General features: G+C 58.2%; 1 protein-coding gene across 1 annotated transcript; it reads left to right on the top strand.

Moving 5' to 3' along the window:
• Positions 1 to 9586: 9586 nt before the first annotated feature.
• LOC138843004 (keratin, type II cuticular Hb5) lies at positions 9587 to 15721 on the top strand. Its single transcript, XM_002710996.6, has 9 exons — positions 9587 to 10057; positions 11251 to 11459; positions 11990 to 12050; positions 12176 to 12271; positions 12862 to 13026; positions 13236 to 13361; positions 13554 to 13774; positions 14400 to 14431; positions 14846 to 15721. Exons 1-9 carry the CDS (start codon positions 9638 to 9640, stop codon positions 15037 to 15039), a joined length of 1524 nt encoding a protein of 507 aa, XP_002711042.1. The 5' UTR covers positions 9587 to 9637; the 3' UTR covers positions 15040 to 15721.
• Positions 15722 to 20934: the final 5213 nt, after the last annotated feature.

The raw sequence follows: 20934 nt of genomic DNA, 5'->3' as shown, positions 1-20934 counted from the left end.
GACTCGCAGAGAAGGAAGGCGCCCTCCTGCTAACCATGGGGAACAACTTCCCACAGTTCCCCAGGTTCCAGCCTGCAGCCAGGTGCCCTGGGATCCCTGCAGGGAATCCCCACCCCGTCCCCCACCCCCACTCTTGTCCCGTCTGACTCACTGATCCTGATTCTGCCAGAGATGTCTTTCCCACACAGAAACCAGCCCTGGCTCTCCCCGATCACAGTTCCTGGGAGGGCACTGGGCACTTGCCCCATGGCCTTCTAGAAGCAGCCAAAGCTCTTGACATGGTGTAAAAGACCAGTGTGGGTGCTGGTGTTGTGACGCAGCAGGTAAAAGCCGCCACCTGCAGTGCTGGCATCTCATATGGGCTCTGGTTCGAGTCCCGGCTGTTCCACTTCTGATCCAGCTCTCTGCTATGGCCTGGGAAAGCAGTGGAAGATGGCCCAAGTCCTTGGGCCCCTGCAACCATGTGGGAAACCCGGACAAAGCTCCTGGCTCCTGGCTTCAGTCTTGTCCATCAATGGCTGTTGCAGCCATCTGGAGAGTAAACCAGGAGATGCAAGATCTCTCTCTCTCTCTCTCTCTCTCTCACACACACACACACACACACACACACTGCCTCTCAAATAAATAAATAAAATATCTTCAAAAAAAAAAAAAAGACCTGTGTTATATGCCCAACCCCTGGCATCCCACCACCAGCCTCTCCTTTAAAAAATTATTTATTTATTTGAAAGGCAGAGATACAGAGAGAGAAGGAGAAAGAGAGAGGTCTTCCGTCCACCGGTTGATCCCCAAACAACTGCAATGGCTGGAGCTGGGCCAGGCTTAAACCAGGAGCCAGGAGCTTCTTCCATGTCTCCCACATGGGTGCAGGGGCCCAGGGACTTGGGCCATCTTCCGTTGCTTTCCCAGGCCATTAACAGGGAGTAGAATTGGAAGTGGCGCAGCCAGGACTTGAACCTGTGCCCATATGGGACGCCGGCACTGCAGGTAGGGGCTTTACCTTCTATGCCATAGCGCCAGCCCCTGGCTCGCCTCTTTTATTCATTCATTCAACAAACCTTTGGTAAGTGCCTGTCACCTGCCAGGCACGATGCTGGGAAAACAATAGTGGATGAGTTTCTGTCTGCATCTGGTAGATGGATGGGCACACAAGCAATTATGACCTGGCATGCTTAGTGCTGTGCTGGGCATAAAGGCAAAGCCCCAGTACAGAGAGGACAGGCCCAGCCCAGACTTGTGGCATCGTTAGAAGCTTCCTGAAGAATGAGATGTCCCAGCAGAGAAGCAGAGGACGATGAATTAGTCACAGACGAGGAAGCCGTGTCCCAAATAGAAGCAGCAGTGTGTGCAAAACCAAGGAGACAGCATAACAAGTCTGGGGCTGTGGCTAGGGGCGAGGGCAGGACGTCATAGCAGGTGGGGACCGGGGCCAGCCAGGGCGTGCTCACACCAACACCCTGGACACAGCCCCAGGAGGGCGCCCGTCCCTCGTGGGAGCTGCTCGCTGGTCAGCCGCACCCCGAGACAGCCCTTGTCACAGAGCAGGAAGCACACGTCTCATCATTGTGTGTCCTGCCCAGGCACCTGCAGGCTCTCCTGCTTCCAGCCTCAGGCCCGCCTACTGTCCTGCGCTCCCCACTTCCTGCCTAGTCTCCCGCACTGCAAAGCTGTGTTAGGAAAACACCGCGCGGAGAATTTTGGCAAAACTGTCCCCCGATTGTGTTTCTCAGCGGCATGGTTGAAGGACCCTTGTATTAAGCTTTTGCTGCTCAAGTTGCTGTGGGGGACTGGCTCCTGATTGGTTCCTGATTGGTTCCTGATTGGCCCCTGATGACAGCTTCCAGCTCCTCAAGCCAGGCCCCGCCCCGACACCGAGACCCTAGGCCCCAGGCTCCAGGTCTTCTCTCTCTGCTCTCCCCCCAACACAGAGGATCTCACCCGGTCAGCTCTGTGGGTCCAGATACTGTCCACGTACATGCCAAGGGCTCCGGAGGTTCTATCTCCCGCCCACAGGCTGGGACATACAGGTTTGCTTCCCCATGGTGTGGCCAAACGTGCGTCTCAGACTAAACCCACGTCTGCAAACCACCCCTCGGCTTCCTCTCCAGGCTGCTCCCTCCACGTCCTTGGCAATTCCACGCTGAAGCCCAGAAACTGTGGAGTGGTCTTGGACGCCTCTCTCTCTCTCTCTCGCATCCCCACGCTGAATCCACCGGCGGCAGCTCCATCAGCTTGAGCATAACCCAGCTGGCTGCCTCTTTCCCCCTGCGTGCCTCCCACTCACTGCCTTCCAAGGGAGAAGCTGAAACAGCAGTGGGGCCTGGGCCAGGCTGATTCCCTCTAAAAACCTAACAAAGCAAGGACCCGAGCCCAGCCCACAGCATGGCCACACATCCAGGCTCCAGTCAGAAATGACAGTGACAGGTGACCAGTAGTCCCAGGGAAGAGGAAATCAGCAGAGGCTGGAGCGGCCGTGCGAGGACTTCAAAGCACTGGGGTAACCATGTCCTATACAATAAAGGCAAACACATCTGAAATGAATACATGGGAGAGATTCTCACTTGGGAGTACCAGTTTGAGTCCTGGCTGCTCTGCTTTCCATCCAAGTCCCTGCTTATGCACCCAGGAAAGCAATGGAGAATGGCCCAAGTCCCTGGGCCCCTGCACCCACATGGGAGACCTGGAAGAAGCTCCTGGCTCCTGGCTTCAGCCTGGCCCAGCCCCAGCTGTTGTGGCCATTTGGGGAGTGAACCAGTGGATGGAAGATCTCTCTCTCTCTCTCTGTCTCTCCTTCTCTGTCTGTAACTCTATCTTGCAAATAATTAAAATGAATAAATAAATAAATAAATATGCAAATCCAAGCTGGCTCTGGCATTCCATGTGGAATGTCCCAAAATTATTAAAAACAGAAAAAGAAAAAAAATTCACAAATAACCCAGAGATAGTAAGAGGGGGTGTTAGAAAAACAAAACAAAGGACCAAAAAGAAACCAATGAAAAATGATAGAGCCGCAGGAAACCTCATAAATTATTACTGATAATGGACAAAGTCATCCACACACAGCGAGGATCAGGCCTCCTGTACCCAGGTGAGGCCCAGGATCTGTGAGCCTGCGCATGCACCCGGCAACAGGGGCCAGCTTCAGGCCTCCCGTCCTGCCCTCGATGACTCGTGTCGTTATCAGCCGACCTGGCGGAATCAACATTTCCAGAACCTACTTACCCAAAATGGGGAAATGCTTGCTCTTTCCAAGTGTCGGCGGACCACCGCCACCAAGACTGCCCCCCCCCCAGTCAGTGGTCTCGGGAGTGGACGATGTAGTTTCAACCTCTTAACAATGAGAACTTCAGAGGAAGAGAGGGGCGTCTGCCAAGGATTCGAGAAAGGATTCAGCCCAGATTCCTCCCAAGCATCTAAGAGGCGGGGACATCTCCCAAGTCAGAATCAGCCACCGACAGTAGAAGAAATCTGGAAATCAGTTTCTCTGTATTTTTACATATGCATAAAATTCTCCACAAAGTATTGGTAAATTCAATACAGCAAGAGACTCTCTGTATCATAACCAAGTAGCAGTTACCCTAGAAATGAAAGGCTGGTTCAACTTTTTTTTTTTAAGATTGTGTTTATTTGAGAGGTAGAGTTACAAAGAGAGGGAGAGACAGAGAGAGAGAGAGGTGTCTTCCACCTGCATGTTCACTCCCCAAAGAGCTGCAGTGGTCAGAGCTGGGCCGATCCAAAGCCAGAAGCCAGGAGCTTCTTCCAGGTCTCCCACGTGGGTGCAGGGACCCAAGCACTTGGGCCATCTTCTACTGCTTTCCCAGGCCATAGCAGACAGCTGGATCAGAAGTGGAGCAGTTGGGACATGACCAGCGCCCATATGGGATGCCGGCACTGCAGGCAGAGGCTTTATCCACTACCCCATAGTGCTGGCCCCTGGTTCAACTTGCAAGAATCTGCTCATGTAATTCTTGATGACAAGAAAAACAACAAGATTAACCTAACAGATGTGTGGAAAGTTAACATCTATTCCTGAGTCAAAAACAAAAGCTCTCAGCTAACCAGGAACAGAAGGGCGTTTCCATCACTTGGTTACTGGCATCTACAAAGAGTGCTTTGTCTCCAACTCGGAGAACCGGATAAGGATGCCTGCTCACGCATGCTCCCCGTGGCCAACGTTGTACAGGCCGGTGGGGGAGCCAAGAGGAAGACATGAAAGTGCGTGGGGGGACTCCGCTGTGGCATAGTGGGTACAGCCGCCGCCTGCAGTGCCGGCATCCCATGTGGGCGCTGGTTCAGTTCCTGGCTGCTCCACTTCTGATCCAGCTCTCTGCTGTGGCCTGGGAAAGCAGTGGAAGATGGCCCAAGTCCTTGGGTCCCTGCACCCACATGGGAGACTTGGAAGAAGCTCCTGGCTCTTGGCTTCGGATCGGCGCAGCTCCAGCTGTTGCGACCAAGTAGGGAGTGAACCAGTGGATGGAAGACCTCTCTCTCTTTCTCTCTCTCTCTCTGCATCTCCTTCTCTCTGTGTGTAACTATTTCAAATAAATAAATAAATCTTAAAAAAAAAAAGTGCACAGGTTGGAAAGGATGACACAGACCCGTTCCTGTTTTCAGAAGCCATAATTTTCTACGTAACAAACCCTGAGATCTTTTTTGTTTCCAAAGCTACCCTAGGGAGAGTTCGTGAACTAAGCAAGGATGCGGATGCAAAGTCGGTAGGCAGAGATCGTGAGCGCGTCTGTGTACTTCCCACGCACGGCTGGAAATCCAAAACAATGTTAAGGTATAATTTGCAAGGCCACCCGAAAAAGTAAAACACTTCACTCTACGACTTCACCTCAAAGAAAATAGCAACTAGTTATTATGCACCTACTGTGTGCCAGGCTGTGTGTTAAGCACTTCCTGTGCTCCTACTGTGTGCCAGGCAGATGTGTGGAAAGACTGTGGTATGGGCAGATCCAAGTTCAATCTCAAGTTCACTCACGAGCTATGTGGCAGCGAGACTCGGCGTACCCCAGGGCTTTTCGTATCTTAGCTCATGTTATTCTCCCAAGACCCCTGGGGGAGGCGTGCTGTTGTTAGTTTCCATTTGACAGATGAGAACTGAACTGAGTGTGGAAGCAGAGGCCTGGACTCCTGAGCCCCCGCGTGTCGCCACCATGCGCGCTCGCCTGTCATTCACAATAAAGCCTCCTGCCTCATTGGTGAAACGGAAAATCATGGCCTGTCTCCAAGAGTTGTGGAGATGGCACACAGTAGGTGCACAATAAGTGCTTAGCATGCAGCCTGAACATACTAGGTGCATAAGTACTTAGCATGCAGCCTGGCACACAGTGGGTGCATAATAAGGAGCAGTGGTGGTGCTGTTTGCCTTTTCGCTATTCTCAGAAGATCTTGTGGTCAGCATGTAGACCCCACCCCACCCCACCCCACCCCCCCAGCCCCGTGCACAGGTGGATGAGGGAGAGACCTGGCCCTTTTCTCTGCCGCCTCCTGGCCATTTCCCGCCGCCACCCAGACACTGGAGACCTGCCTGTCGGGCAGGCCGCGCCTCTGCCAAGACAGCTGCGGGGGGTTGCTGCCCTCTGCTGGTCGCTAAGTTCAGCGCCGGCTGCAGGCAGCACTGACTCTATGATACAGCAAGGGGAAAGACGAGAGGCTACCAGGACAAATAGAAAATGCAGCCTAAGGCAGGAAAGACCTGCGAGGGGTTCTGAATCCTGTGATTTCCAAGCTGGGGGTGCTAGTCGGGGCCCCAGGGCATCTTAGCCCCAACCTCAGACACACCCTTCACCGTGCATGGACGCTTCAGTGGACAGTACCCACACCGTTCCTGCTCCCAGCAAGTGCTCTTAGGGGCTGGGGAGAGAAAGCCCATAATCGATGGACAGAAAGAGTCAATTCTAGGGTTGCCAGTGGGTATCAGGTGCCGTGGAATAAAGCAGAAAGCCTTGGGGGGGCAGGCTGCGGTTCTAGAAAGGAGACTTAGGGAGGGGGTGTTTGAGCAAACGCTGCAGCAAGCCGTGTGGCGGAGGGAAGAGGCGGGGAGCAGGAGAGATGGAAGGTGTCAAGGCCCTGAGGCAGACGCGTGCCTTGTGTGCCCCAGGAGCAGCAGGGGGCCTGCTCAGGGGCTGGGAACAGAGACGAGGAGGAAGGAGACAAGGGGAGAGAGGCGACACTGACACAGGGCACGCGGGGCCTCGCCAGCTAGGACTCTGGGTGAACGAACGGTGGTCCCTGGGGGGCGCTCTGAGCAGAGGAGGGACGAGGCCCAACCTTGTGTTGCCAGCGGCTTCTCCTGAGTGGGCCAGGCATGAGCAGGGGCACTGGCATGAGAGCCTTTGCTTTCTTTTATGATTTATTTACTTGAGAGAGAGGTCTTCTATCTGCTGGTTCACTCCCCCAAGTGGCTGCAGGGCTAGGCCAGGACAAAGCCAGGAGCCAGGAGCTTCTTCCAGGTCTCCCACGCGGGTGCAGTGGCCCAAGCACTTGGGCCATCTTCTACTGCTATCCCAGGCCATAGCAGAGAGCTGGATCGGAAGTGGGGCAGCTGGGACTCCAACTGGCGCCCATATGGGATGCCAGCACTGCAGGCGGCGGCTTTAACCGCTGCACCACACACCAGCCCCAGCCTGGCAATCTTCTCAGTCCTGGAACTAAATATGGGAATGAAGACATGGCTGTGCCCCGCGGGACCTCTGCTCTGGCCCCCAGCAGCCGCAGGGTGGGCACCAGGCTCCCTTCCAGGGAAGCTGCCCAGGAGAGGCCCAGGAGGAGAGCGAGGAGACACACCCTGCCACACCCTACCACACCCTGGGGAAGGGAAGGTTGGCTCACCCAGCAGCTCCCACCCTCACTCCACCTGCACTGCATCTCCAGATCACGCCCACGTCTTGGCAAAGCCAAAGAAGGGGCTTCGAGACTGCAAGTCTCCCACAACGGGGGTAGGGAGGGTGCAGACCCAGCAGGGGGCATAGTTTGGGTGCAAAATGTTCAGTGTGGCTGGTAGAGCTGAAGGATGGGGTTCAACCTCCACCAGCCGGGAGGCAGGCCCTGTCCCTGGGCAGCTCATCAGGGTTGACCCAGGAGAACCAGCCTGCCAGGAAGGGTAACGAGATGGCCCATGGGAGCCCAGGCAGAGACAAGCAGGGAACTGGATGAGCCAACAGGGCAGGGCCAGCGAAGGTGTCAGTGTTCTCTGACAAACCCAGGAAGGCTTCCTGGAAGCAGGGGGGTTTTATGCCCAGCAGAAGGAGCAGAAGGGAAGGGAGGTAGTGAGCCTCCGGTGTGGGGAAGAGAGCAAGCCCAGCTCAGGTAAAGGAAAGGAGAGGCTGTGCCATGCAGGTAGGGCTGAGGGCAGAGCCCAGGAAATGTGCCTGGGTGCGGAGCAGACTCAGGGCAGGTCCTAGGGGTTGCCTGGGCCTCCTGGGTCAGGTAAAGAACCCCTCTCACCCAATGAGCTCCCGAGGGCTTCTCGGAAGAGGTGGCCTCTTCAAATCATGGGAAGGTCATGGACTCTGGGTTGGACATTCCTGATACTGGGGGGGTGGGGGCTTCAAAAAGATGGGGGCAGGAGGGGCCGGGACCAAAGCGGGGTGATGCATAGGAGCACCCAGGACAGGAGGGCGTGGATGGGGGTGACTGGATTTCCCCTCGGGCCCCAGAGGGCTTTTTATGAGACAGCAAGGAGGAGAATTCACAGCCTCCCTCTCCCCAGTCCCAGGAAGGCTTCCTGGAAGAGGCAGCCATTTGTTCAGGGACATTCCAGGGAGAAGGCTTGGGCATGGGGAGGAGAGAGAGAGAGAGAGAGAGAGAGAGAGAGAGAGAATGTGTGTTCAGGGCAAGGCAAAGTTTCCATGCCCTCCCGCCCCCGAGCAGAGACAGAAATGGATCAGGTTCCATCCTCTCCAACAACCTGGAGGGAGCAGAGCTGTCAGAGGGGGGTGGAGGGCAGCTGAGCAGAGGGGCCCCATCTTCCAGCTCCCACATTCCAGCGCACCCCACCCCGGCTAGGCAGGTCAGGAACTCACTGTCCGCAGCCCCAGCCGCCACCCCTCTGGGTCCCGGCAGAGGGAGGAGCCTGGCGCATCCCCCCACCCCCACCCCCGACCGTGTTGCACCCTGAGCCTCTCTCTCTCCACCCCCAGACTCCACCCAGAGATTTTACGCAAGTGAAATCAGGTTAAAGAAGACATGAAACGCAGCCTTGAAAGGGCCAGGAGGTCTTAAAGTTGCAACGGAAGTGAGGGGCGTGGGAGAACTAGGAGCAACTCGGGCTGCGGGGCCCTTTCCTCCCCACGGTCCCCGACGCTCATTCTAAACCACCTCAAGGTCAAGGACATGGAAAGTCTGAGAGGTCGGGGACTTCCCGGAGGCCGGGGGCGGGGGCTGCTGTACCCAGCGGCTTCCCCGCGGAGCCCGGATCCGAAGCTCTCTCAGGACCAGCAGCGGAGGCTCCTCTTCCGCCGCCGGCTGTGCCTGGTCTCTCTTCCTTGTCCACTTTCAACAACAGGGGCGGGCGGTGGAGGTACCAGCCAGGTGAGGACCCCCCGACAGAACACGGGGTGTTCCAGCGAGGCCTCATGCTTAGGGTAGCGGCTCCGTGGCAGCAACTGGGTTCCGGAGGGCTTCCTGGAGGAGGAGGAGGAGGCCCCCCTGAGGATGCTCAATGGTTCTTCCCTAAATCCCTGACACCTGGGGTCTAGCTCACCTAGGTTTGTGCTCAGAAAACAGGACAAAAAAAAGGGGGGGGAGGATCATTACCCTAGTAAGTGGCCCAAGGCCACCCACGGAAGCAAGGTCAGATGGCAGAGGCTCCCGGAGCCAGTGCTCAGGGGAAGACGGAGGTGGAGGCCCAAAGGCCAGGGCCAGGTCACAGCGGCCAGCTGTCCCGAACCTAGGTTCACCCATCCTGGTGGCCACATGGAAGAAAGTGGCTAAAGAGAGGCCTCCCTGTGACCCACAAGTGGTCATTTGTGTGGCCACTGAGAGTTGAGTGCGTTGCACTTTGGCTGGGTGAGATACAGACACTTGGCCACACAGCCTTCTGGGCTGGAATCTAGAAGGTTCCAAGACAGCATCTTTGATCTGTAGGGGCTGTGGCCGGGAGGACCCTTGTGGTCCTGAGCCACCTGCCAGGCCATGCCGTGGCCTCTTCTGATCCACCACACCTAAAGCACCGTATCCTGCACAAAGCCAGGCAGGTGGCAGCCATGAGGTCCCCGGCTCTCATCCACCCTGGGACACCCCACCCCACCCCACTCCGAGACCCCGAACTGTTGTGGAGTTCAAGTTCGTCTCCAAGTGTGGGCTGGGGCCGTCTCCCAGAGAGACTGTGAGGTGATTAATTACTGAATGTATGTAAACGAGCTTTGAAGATGAAAGTGCAAACACCGCTCCCCTATTAACATCCCCGGCACCGCTCGGAGCCGGAGCCGCCGCTGAGTTCACCTTTAAGAGGAGTCTTTGGGGAGTTGCTGGCAAACTCCCCAAGCCAATAAACAACATAAAATGGCTTTTCACTCCTTTTATGCCGCCAACCCCAGCTCTCCCCACCAATAAAAGGAGCAGGCAGGAACGGAGGAGCAAGGATCCCAAGCTCACACTCAACAGCCTCCACGCAGAGAGTCCCCCCGCCATGTCGTGCCGCTCCTACAGGATCAGCTCAGGATGCGGGGTCACCAGGAACTTCAGCTCCTGCTCCGCCGTGGCCCCCAAAACCGGCAACCGCTGTTGCATCAGCGCCGCCCCCTACCGGGGGGTGTCCTGCTACCGAGGGCTCACCGGCTTCAGCAGCCGCAGCCTGGGTAACCTGGGCTCCGGCGGGCCCCGCATGGCCGTCGGGGGCTTCCGTGCCGGCTCCTGCGGGCGCAGCTTCGGCTACCGCTCGGGCGGCGTGTGCGGGCCCAGCGCCCCCTGCATCACCACCGTGTCGGTCAACGAGAGCCTCCTGACGCCCCTCAACCTGGAGATCGACCCCAACGCGCAGTGCGTGAAGCACGAGGAGAAGGAGCAGATCAAGTGTCTCAACAGCAAGTTCGCCGCCTTCATCGACAAGGTCGGTGGGGCAGAGGAGACCCCCGGCCCCGCCCGCCCTCGGGTTTGGGGACCCGCAGAGGGAAAGAAACGCACAAGGACAGTTCTGCGTGGAGAATTCCAGATTGAGGCCCAGGGGTGGCTGGGAAATTGAGTCTGTGGTCTTCAGGAGCGGTGAGGAGCCAAGACCCCCCGGCTGTCCCTGAGACACTGGACCAGGCCGCCGGCTGCTGGCACAGAGGGTGACAATGGGGAGGGGGAGAACCATGGGCCTCATGGCCAGGGCAGCACATGAGCCGCGCTGCCTCCTCAGGTCCCTGCTGCACCTGTCAGTAGTGTGAGATCTCCCCGCCCCCAGGGACAGATCAGCCAGCGTGGTGAGGGCGAGGTGACAACAGTTAACCAACTTGGTGGGCTTCTCTGCAGGCTGGGAGGATCTGGGGTGGGGAGGGGCGGGACCTTGCTCTGATCTCTTTCTCCTTAGCGATCCTCAACATGACACCATGGGGCAGGTGTTCTATCCCCACTCTCCAAACGACGAGCTGGGGTGGAGAGTTTAAATGAGCAGCTCACATGCGCAGGGTGGGCAGGCGATGGTGGGGGAAGGGGACCTGCAAGAAGTGGAATCCAGACTCCGCCCACATCATCCCCCCTGTGGGACACAGGGAAAGTGGAGGATGGGGTGGAAGTGATGGATGTGGATAGACAGAGAGACAGAGACAGAGACAGAGACAGAGACAGGTCGTGCGAGCGGTGAGCGTGTATCAGCACAGACCCGTAGACCCGGTAAACAGTCGGCGTGTCTGCTGCAGAAATGAATTAATGAAGGGCAGCTGGTAATTATGTTAATAGGTCAATTGCCTGGGCCCTCAGCCCATGCCAGGAACAGTTCTAAGCCCTTTGCATATCTTAACGGGCTCCGGTGCCATCATAACTCTAAGCTGGGTACTATTATCTCCACTTTAGAGAACAGTGGGCAACAAGGGGTTAAACAACCCACCCACGGAAAGTGGCAGGACCCGGATGTTCTCTGTCACCCACCCCCCACGACTGCCTTCTGGGGGGGTGCTGTGGGGCGGAGGAGGAGGACGGGGAGACAGAGCTCCAGACGTGTACCCCCTGTCTCTGAGGGCAGAGAGGGCTCTGGGGGCACCTGCCAGGCTCCCCCCACTCCCTCCCCAACCCTGAGTCTCTTTCCTCCACCCCGGACGGCAGGTGCGCTTCCTGGAGCAGCAGAACAAGTTGCTGGAGACCAAGTGGCAGTTCTACCAGAACCAGCGCTGCTGCGAGAGCAACCTGGAGCCGCTGTTCAGTGGCTACATCGAGACGCTGCGGCGGGAGGCCGAGTGCGTGGAGGCCGACAGCGGGCGGCTGGCCTCCGAGCTCAACCACGTGCAGGAGGTGCTGGAGGGCTACAAGAAGAAGTGAGTGTGGCCGGATCCCGGGGAGCCCTGGGGAGAGCTGAGGCTTCCACCCACGGCCCTTGTTCAGTGCCCTTCCACAGAGGAGCTTGGGACCACGGGCAGGTGCCTAGGGGGTGGGGTGGGAGGCTTGGTTTTTGCCAATTCCTTGCTCCACCTCCACCCCGTGGGGGCTCTGGCGTTCCAGGGGTCAGGAAAGGAAACCCAGGGAGGCCGGCAGCTGTCCACAGACCCTGCCCTCTCCAGCTTCCCTGTGTGGTGCAGGCTCTGAGCCCCGCCCTGCAGGTAGCACCTGCTCTGTCTGGACATAGGAGGCACAGACGACCTAAGAGCTCTTGTGTGCCCTGATCTCATCCGAGAGCAGGATGGGCTGGGGCGCTGGTGGGCCAGGTGGGACCAGCATGAATGAGGCCACAGGACAAGATGCAGCTGCAGGAGCGGGCCCTCATGAGCCCTGCGAGAACTCACCCAGGAGCTGGGCCGGTGTTCAAGCCCCAACCCCTCAGCTCCGGCCCTTTCTCTCCCACACCCAGGTATGAAGAGGAGGTGGCTCTGAGAGCCACGGCAGAGAATGAGTTTGTGGTTCTAAAGAAGGTGAGGGGGCTGCCTCCGGGGCTGGGGGGCGGAGGAGGGGTGCCACGGTCTCCACACCTACCAGAGGCCCCCTCCTCTGGCCTCCACCCACATACACAGCCCCTCCCTGCCTGTTCCCCTGCTAGGATGTGGACTGTGCCTACCTGCGGAAGTCGGACCTGGAGGCCAACGTGGAAGCCCTGGTGGAGGAGTCGAGTTTCCTGAAGCGCCTCTATGAGGAGGTGAGGGGCAGGAGCGGGGCAGGTGCAGGGCAGGTGTGGAGACCCGGGGTGGGGTGGGGAGGCAGGGGGAGGGATACAGGTGCAGGTGCGTGCACCTGTTCACCAGCGTGGGAAAGAAGTGAAAAGAACACGCACATGCATGTTGTGTGGGTTGCGTATGCCCAGCCAACACACGCCTGAGTGGGGGTGGTGGCGTGTGTGTGCGCATGGGACTCTGTGTGAGCACCTGTGCAGGGAGGGTCATGCCTGTGCCCTGATCTGTGTAAGTGCTGGTCTGTAGACACACACGACAGTGGGGCTGGGGGTCTCAGCGGTGGGCTTCCACGGGGGGAGGGGTCTTTACTAGTGGACACATATTCTCCCTGCCACTCAAAGCAGCCCCTCTGCTGGGCACCTTGGGGTCAGGCATTTTTCCATGTTCCCATTGTCAAGTCCAAGGCTATCCTCTGATGACCTTGAAGGCCCCTTGCAGCTTTGTGGCTGATCCAGTGACTGTGTGTGAATGAAAGGAGTAGAGGCAGGGGGCATGCACCTCCCCCCTACCCCGAGCCAGGCACTAGATGCAAACACAGCGGCTGTTGGTCCCACAGGAGATCCGCGTGCTCCAAGCCCACATCTCCGACACCTCAGTCATTGTCAAGATGGACAACAGCCGGGACCTGAACATGGACTGCGTTGTGGCTGAGATCAAGGCCCAGTATGACGATGTTGCCAGCCGCAGCCGGGCTGAGGCCGAGTCCTGGTACCGCAGCAAGGTGAGCGACCCCGGGCACCAAGTGGAAGGGTCACAGGGCGTCCCCTGGAGAAGGCTGTGGTGCGGACCCCTGAGGGTGGTGAGAACAGGCCGCCCCGTGTGGGTGCACAGGCTGAGCACTGTTCAACCCGCGCCATCCTGGTGGTGGTGACCTGAGGGAGGGCTCGTGGGTGCTGAGCCTCAGGGGCACCTGTGCTCCCCTCACCCCAGTGCGAGGAGATGAAGGCCACGGTGATCCGGCACGGGGAGACCCTGCGCCGCACCAAGGAGGAGATCAACGAGCTGAACCGTGTGATCCAGAGGCTGACGGCCGAGGTGGAGAACGCCAAGTGCCAGGTACGGTCAGGGAGGACTCAGGTACCCAGCGGGGGCCCGCCTTCTCCCCAGGACTCTCCTCCCCCGCCCACGCCCCCCCACTGCCCGCCTTTGCTCCACCAGCTTGGCTGAACCACGCAAAGCTCCCACTCCTGTGCTCCTGCTTCTTCCTCCTGCCCTTGTCCTCACGTCCCCCATCTCCAACCTCCCCAGCGCGCCAAGCTGGAGGCGGCCGTGGCCGAAGCGGAGCAGCAGGGCGAGGCAGCCCTGAGCGACGCCCGCTGCAAGCTGGCTGAGCTGGAGGCCGCCCTGCAGAAGGCCAAGCAGGACATGGCATGCCTGCTCAAGGAGTACCAGGAGGTGATGAACTCCAAGCTGGGCCTGGATATCGAGATCGCCACCTACCGCCGCCTGCTGGAGGGCGAGGAACACAGGTGGGGCGAGGAAAGGGGAGGCACCGGTCCCCTGGGAGTGAGTCTCCTTGAGCTGCCACCCTGGGAAGTAGTAATAGTAGCAATCTGCCCCCTGCTCACCATGTCCGAGGCCTGTGCTCAGTAGAATGGTCGCAGTGGAGTGGACGGGCCTCACTTTTCTCACCCAAAGGGAAAGAAATGGGCTCAGAGTTCGGCGGCTTTCTCACGGCTGCACAGTACCAAGCAGAGGGTCCTGGACCTGTGCCCAGGCCGTGTGACGGGAACATGCACTCTTGTGGAGTAGCTTCCTTGGGATGCTGCAGCTCTCGGCCTCCACCCCGGCGCAGGGGGACGCCACCTTCCACATGCGAGCAGTGCTTTCCCAGGTGCTGGTGTGGTCGGTCGGCTCCATCTCCCTCTCTCTGAGCTCGCCTCCCGCAGGAGCGCATGGAATCCATGACCACCAACCGCCCCAGGGCTGAAAGTCAAGGCTTGTTTTCCAAAGTGCCTGCAGATTTGGGGTGGGGGCTTCCTTCCTGCCTCTCAGGGGGTACACCCTGGACATGGGAAGACCTTCCCTGGCCCCATCCCACGGCTCATCTCCAGGAATCCAGCTCCAAAACTAACAGCGTGTTTTTGCCCACAGGCTGTGCGAGGGCGTGGGCTCCGTGAATGTGTGTAAGTACCCACCGGGCAGCACCCCGGGGAGATGGCCCGGCTGGAGGGCAAACCCATGAACCTCCAATGTTCCTAAACTAGGAGGGGCCTCGGCCTTCCCAGGGCCTCTCTCTGGGAGGGGGGAAGGCTGGGCTGGACCCCCGTCTCCAGTGGCGATAGCGAGTTGCCTGCTGGGAAGTGGAGTGGGTGGCTTTGTCCCCTCTGGGTATGGGGTTCCTCACTACCATCTTGTCCCAGTCTCCAAGGTGGGCTGGGAGGCTAGGAGCAGCAGTGCCTGGTTGTCCACCCCTGGACTCCCGGAGGAGGCGGCAGCAGCGGCTCCCCCAAGGCCTTGGCCTTTGGGGCCTGTCCCCGGGGTGGCTGGGGTCTCAGCCAGCCCCTCACCTCCTGCACCCGTGTCTCCTCTGCCCACAGGTGTCAGCAGCTCCCGCGGCGGTGTCAGCTGCGGGGGCCTCACCTACAGCACCACCCCGGGGCGCCAGATTGCCTCCGGCCCCTCAGCCACGGGCGGCAGCATCACGGTGATGGCACCGGACTCCTGCGGCCCCTGCCAGCCCCGCTCCACCAGCTTCAGCTGCGGGAGCAGCCGGTCCGTGCGCTTCGCCTAGTGCCTGCCCCCGCGAGCCTGGCCCGTCCGCGCGTCCGCCCCAGCACGGACTGGTGTGTGAATGGGAAACGTGTGCTTGCTTCCAGAACCTTCCAGAGTTCCTGCAGAGGGAAAGACCCCGGGGCCGCTCTCCTCCGCCTCCTCATCTTGGGGGGCTGTCTCCTCGTTCTCCTCTTGCCTTCAGTTTAGAGTCACTCCCTCGCTTAACTGCAACTTGGCTCCGATGTACCCATGGCCAGAGAGGCCAGGCAACGTACAAGTTTCCCAGGGCAAGCCGTGACCCTAACTGTTCAGCCTGAGACCCGGACAGAGCAGGGGCCCTCCCAGCAGCCCCTGCGGCCGATGCTCGGCGCTCGCTTGTGCCTCTGGCCGGCTCCCGGGTGAACAGGGTCCAGTCCAGGCTCCCCCCACCCCAGGGTCCTCCCAGCACACAGGCCCCTTTTCCCAGGGGGGCGTCCTTTGGTCTCCACTGCCTGGCAGGTGCCTCTGGGCTGGTCTTCCTGTCAGAGCCCCTTTATACATTTCAAAGCCTCCGCGGGGGCTCCCACCTGCCCCCCAGTCTGGAGTGGTGGGATAGAGAAGGAGGGCCTGGGTCCCTCTCTTGGTGTGACTGTCTGTGGTGTGCCTTGCCTTCCGGGTTGTCTCAGTCGATACTGTGTTTCAATAAATGCTGCTGCCTTGCAAAGCTGTGTCTCCACCCCCTTCCTGCCCCCAGTGGCTCTGCGTCTTCCTGTCCCCTCCCACAGCCCGATGGCACCTGATCCTCCTCATCCACACGGCCCTAGCACCCCCACGACCTCTTTCTCCCCATCCTGACACCCCCGGCACTCCCAGCATCCAGAACCTTCCAAACTCACTGCTCTCGCCCCCTCCCGCCCGGCTCAAGTCACGACCTAACAGCTCCTCTCCCTGCCCCCTTTTCGGTCCTGTGAAGCCCCTCTGCCCCCAACGCTGGTCCTCCCACAAGGGGACACCCAGCCGAGGCTGCTCGGCCATTCTCCACCAGCGCTTAACTGGTTAAGGCCCCCGTGTCCCAGAGAAGTCTCACTTCAGGTCCAGGGAGATTGCAACCTGGCCTTCCTCTGAGCACTCCTGGCTACCGCACTGCTTGGGGTTTGCAGAGCGACCCCCGCAGGCCTGGTCCCAGCCCACCCCCCCAGCCATCTGCCCCCTCCTCCCAGCCTCTGACCCTTGAGGGCGAGCTCTGCGTGGGCGGCTTTGCATCTCGCATAAGCAACTCCCCAGGAGCAGCAAGGTTCACTCTTAGGGGCTAACAGGCCAGGAATTGACACGTGAGCCCCGATTCTGCCGAGACCACAGGGTCTCAGTGATACCTTGGCCAATTATCTAGGGGGAGATGTGGCAGGGGTCTGGGAGCCCTTTCCAGCCCTGTCCAGCTCCCCTGGGATCCTGGGTTGCTGCAGCCAAATGTGCATTTGGGGCAAACAAGTCCGGGTGACCGTGGACGTGAGCCAAGAGGAACTGGCCCCAAGAGAAGACAACACTGGGCACTGAAGGGTCTCAGAGGCGTTAAGCAGCTGTTTAATATGTTTGCACACTTGGTGTGCCAAGAGCAGGCAGCCGGCTGAGCCTGCCAGAGGTGCGGCGGGCTCCTGAGGATGTAAATACCACCCCCCACCCCCCCACCCCCCACCTAGCCTTCCTTGCAATCAACGGCCCAAACCCAGAGCAAGTTCTTCCTGTTCAAAGGATCCTAGGGGCGGAGGGCAGGTGGGGCAGATCCTCTCCTGATTTGTGAGCTCTTCCCCATGGAAGATCAAGGGCACAGTTCATGAGTGACTAAGGATGGGTTAGCTAGACAGCTTGAGGGAGTGTCGAGTGATCTAACTTAAGAGTTCCGGGAAAGCAGAGGAGCAAATGGCCCAGAGCCTTCCTTTGAAGGGGCGTGGTTCCAGAGCCTTCCTTTGAAGCCCCACAAACTGAGCCAATGGCTCCACAGCAGGCCCTCTGTCCGGGTTCAACTCATATGTAAGTCTGTGTGGTTCCTCCAGAACCTTACCAAGCTGACAAAGCATGAAGTCTGGGTGACAGTCCGCAGAAGAGGTGGAGAGGGAGAGGGCGTTGGGCACAGCCTGGGATGCCCGTGTGCAGGCTAGGAGGGCCTGCTCCCTCTCCAATCCAGCTTCCGGTTCTTGGTACCCTGGAAGCCAGCAATGGTGGCTCCCATGCTCGGGCCCCTGCACCTATGTGGGAGACCCGGATGGAGTTTCAGACTCCTGGTTTCAGCCTGGCTCAGCTCTGGCGGTGGAAGGCATTTGGGGAGTGAATCAGCAGAGAGGGATCTCCCTGTGTCTGGCTCCCTCTCCCCCCTCCCATTCAAATAAGTGAAAATAGATACATTGTTTCAAGACAGACAGGCAGTGTGGGCTCCTGAGGGCTCCTCAGCTCTTCCTTTCCCCAGAGGCCACTGACCCTCCTCTGTGCCAGATCTCAAATCCTCTGGCTTGGAACAGCTCATGAGTTCCTACTCCCAAGAAGGTGCCCTCTGCCAGCCCAGTGTCCCTGATGTCTGTTTTTGGCATCTCAGGAAATCACTCCACATCAGTCAGGCATGGTGACAAATGCAACGAACAATGTCATCAGACCCAGCCCCCATGTGTTGCAAATGGACACGGGAATGACCAGCGAGGAGTGAGCCCCCAGGTCCAGGGGTTCAACCCCTGCCACTCTCTTGAACATGGACAGTGAGAAGTAACCTTTCACCCATTAGCAGAGCAACCAGGACACCGGCTGTAAGTTCCTCTCTCCTTGGGTTTATGGGTGTGCCAGGAAGAGCCAGAAAGGACAGATGCTTGCGTCCCCTGGCCGCACGCCCCTGCCTGCCCTGCTGACCCTCACTGGATCCCCTCATGCTCCTGGAAAATTTTCTGCTCACTTCTGTTTTGCTCGAAATCGGAGGGGTCCCCCAGTGTGCCTGCCACGATTCCCTTGGTGCTCCTGGACCAGGACGGTGAGCAGCCAGGAACAGAGTGGGGTCAGATAGCACTCATAGGATGAGCTTGTGCTTGAAAGAGGCACCGTCTGGGGCCAGCGCTGTGGCGCAGTGGGTTAATGCCCTGGCCTAAAGCGCCGGCATCCTATGTGGGCGCTGGTTCGAGACCCAGCTGCTCCACTTCCGATCCATCTCTCTGCTATGGCCTGGGAGAGTAGTGGAAGATGGCCCAAGTTCTTGGGCCTCTGCACCCATGTGGGAGACCCAAAAGAAGCTCCTGGCTCCTGCCTTAGGATAGGCGCAACTCTGGCCATTGCAGCCAGTTGGGGAGTGAACCATCGGATGGAAGACCTCTCTCTGCCTCTCCTCTCTCCATGTAACTCTGATTTTCAAATAAATAAAAAAAAAATCTTTAAAAAAAAAATAGAGGCACTGTTGCCACCACCATTGCTGCTGCCGCCACTATCATGACCATCACCATGATCAGAAAGTAAAACACAGCACAGGCATTTGCTGCAGTGTTTAAGACACTAGTTAGGATGTCCATATCCCCTATTAGAGTGTTTGGGTTCAAGTTCTGGCTCTACTTCCGGTTCTAGCTTCCTGCTAAAATGCACCCTGGGAGACAGGAGGTAATGCCTCGTGCACTTGGGCCCCTGCCACCCACATGGGAGACCTGGAGGGGATTCCAGGCTCCTGGCTTCAGCCTGGCACAGACCTGACTGTTGCAGGCATCTGAGGAGTGAACCATAGGATGGAAGACACCTCTGTTTCTCTCTCTCCTCTCCCCCTCTCCTCTCCCTCCCTCTCTCCCTTTCAAATAAAATGCAAACAAATAAATAGCTTTTCAGAAAAGGAAACGCTCTCTGTAGACTAGCTGTGCACCCTCAGTAACCTCCTGTGTCCCTCAAGTGCCCAACGACAGCCCTGTCCCTTCTCAGAGCTACTCTGGTGGCCCCATTTAACCTAACGCCATCCCTGCTCCAACTTGGTGGTCTCCTGACCACGGTGTGGCCAGGGGGCCCAGGAGGCAGGAGATGAGGGGAGCCCTTGCTGTACTCCTCAGAGGGTCTTCGTCCTGCTGGGCTGAGGTCTTGTGCTGGGGGCTGAGCAAACGATACCGAACATGTGGTGCTTTGACAGACTGAGCTCCAGGAAAACACCGTGCAAGAAATTGAGTTCTTCCCATACAAGAAACAGAAGAAAGCGGTCCATCAGAAACCCCTCCCTCCATCTCTTCCCGGGGCTCAGAAATCGGCCAGAGACACCCATCACCAATCAGCTGCCTAGGTCCGCCCTGCAGCCAGAGGGCAGTTTTCTTTCTGGGCCTGCGCACTAGAGCACTGTCTCAACAGCGCCATCTTGAGGTTGAGACAGAATCCCTATAGGAATGTCCCTATAGGAATGCCACCACCCTGCTCCAGTCCAAGGTGGCCTTGCATCCAAAGGCGTTCACTGAGTTGAGGTTGAGCTGGAATTGGCTCTACAAAGTTCTTACCACCATTGTCTTCTCCAATATAGAGCCCTGCTGGCCAGTATTGTCTAGGGGGATATCTGTTAGGGGACTCCCAGGTCTGGGGCAGGAAGTAACCACCACCTACACATAACCCCCTCCCCAGACTTCCTGAAGCCCATTTGGCCACTGTAAGAATTCCCTGGAGAGTATGGCATCACTGACCAATCAAAGGACAGTCACCAGCACCACTGACCAGCCAGGAACTTGGACATGAGCTGATCAGGCACCTCTCAGCCCCCCGCACCCCCACCATTTCAATCCAAAAGAAACTTCCTCACCCCTAACACCTCCCTGGGGAGCCTGGGAATGAAGCAATAAATGTCTACTTTCTCCTACCACCCCATGTCAGAGATTGGCTTTCTGCGCATCTGGTAAGCATGCCCAGGTTTGGTGGTTTCTATAGCAATGCTTCCAATTAGTTTGGTTGTTGGGCAACAAAATCTGTCCGTGGTCCTTGGAGAGCAGGGGCTGTGAGGAGAGGCATCCACCTGTGCTTCCAGAAGTTTCTTTATGCCACCTTCCATCCATTCTTTCAGTAGCAGGCAGAGCTGTTCCTGATGAGTTCCTGATGGTCCCTAGATCGGAACTTGCCATCTGGACCAGCGATGTGACATCAGCAGCGTTGCTTCTTTTAGCCGTAATTTCTTTTTTTTTTCTTTTTCTTTTTTTTTTTTTTTTTTTTTTTTTTTTTTGACAGGCAGAGTTAGATAGTGAGAGCGAGAGAGAGAGAGAGAGACAAAGAGAAAGGTCTTCCTTCCGTTGGTTCACCCCCCAAATGGCCGCCACGGCCGGTGTGCTACGCCTATCCGAAGCCAGGAGCCAGGTGCTTCCTCCTGGTCTCCCATGCAGGTGTAGGGCCCAAAGACCTGGGCCATCCTCCACTGCCCTCCCAGGCCATAGCAGAGAGCTGGAATGGAAGAGGAGCAGCCGGGACAGAACCAGCGCCCCGATCGGGACTAGAACCCGGTGTGCCAGCGCTGTAGGTGGAGGATTAGCCTAGTGAGCTGCAGCGCCGGCCTAGCTGTAATTTCTTTATTGGCAAAGAACTGAACGAAGCACGCGTGTAACATGCCGGACATCCAGCAGGTGCCTCATGAACACAGACTCCCTCTCCTCCCCCGCTCATCACCCCCACGCCACCCCCAGGGTGTGTATGGCCCAGCTGGGGCTCTGACCCCTCGGCGGAGTCCAACAGACAAAGGCAGAGGGGCTAATAACTGATCCGGCGGGCATTGCAGTGAAGTCACCTCCCTGGCCAGACTATCTCGTCCTTCTCTGCCCACATACACCGGTGCTCCCCGTGCTGCCGTGCACAGCGGAACCACCTGGGAGCTTCAAAACAGGGGGTGCGGCGCTCCCGGCTGGAATCCAGGATCTGCTTGTTTCACAGAACCTGGCAGGTCCTTGAGCCAGGTCGGGGAGGGGAG

Source organism: Oryctolagus cuniculus, chromosome 11, assembly GCF_051225735.1.
Source record: "Oryctolagus cuniculus isolate XC-2025 breed Fujian yellow rabbit chromosome 11, ASM5122573v1, whole genome shotgun sequence".
NCBI lineage: Eukaryota > Metazoa > Chordata > Mammalia > Lagomorpha > Leporidae > Oryctolagus > Oryctolagus cuniculus.
This window is presented reverse-complemented; position numbering and strand designations above follow the sequence as displayed.

Bases quoted from the DNA above. Each gene is read 5' to 3' on its own strand.
- LOC138843004 (XM_002710996.6), top strand. From the start codon at position 9,638: ATGTCGTGCCGCTCCTACAGGATCAGCTCAGGATGCGGGGTCACCAGG. The intron at 11,460-11,989 runs GTGAGTGTGGCC...TCCCACACCCAG, and splicing joins CTGGAGGGCTACAAGAAGAA to GTATGAAGAGGAGGTGGCTC. The intron at 12,272-12,861 runs GTGAGGGGCAGG...TTGGTCCCACAG, and splicing joins TGAAGCGCCTCTATGAGGAG to GAGATCCGCGTGCTCCAAGC.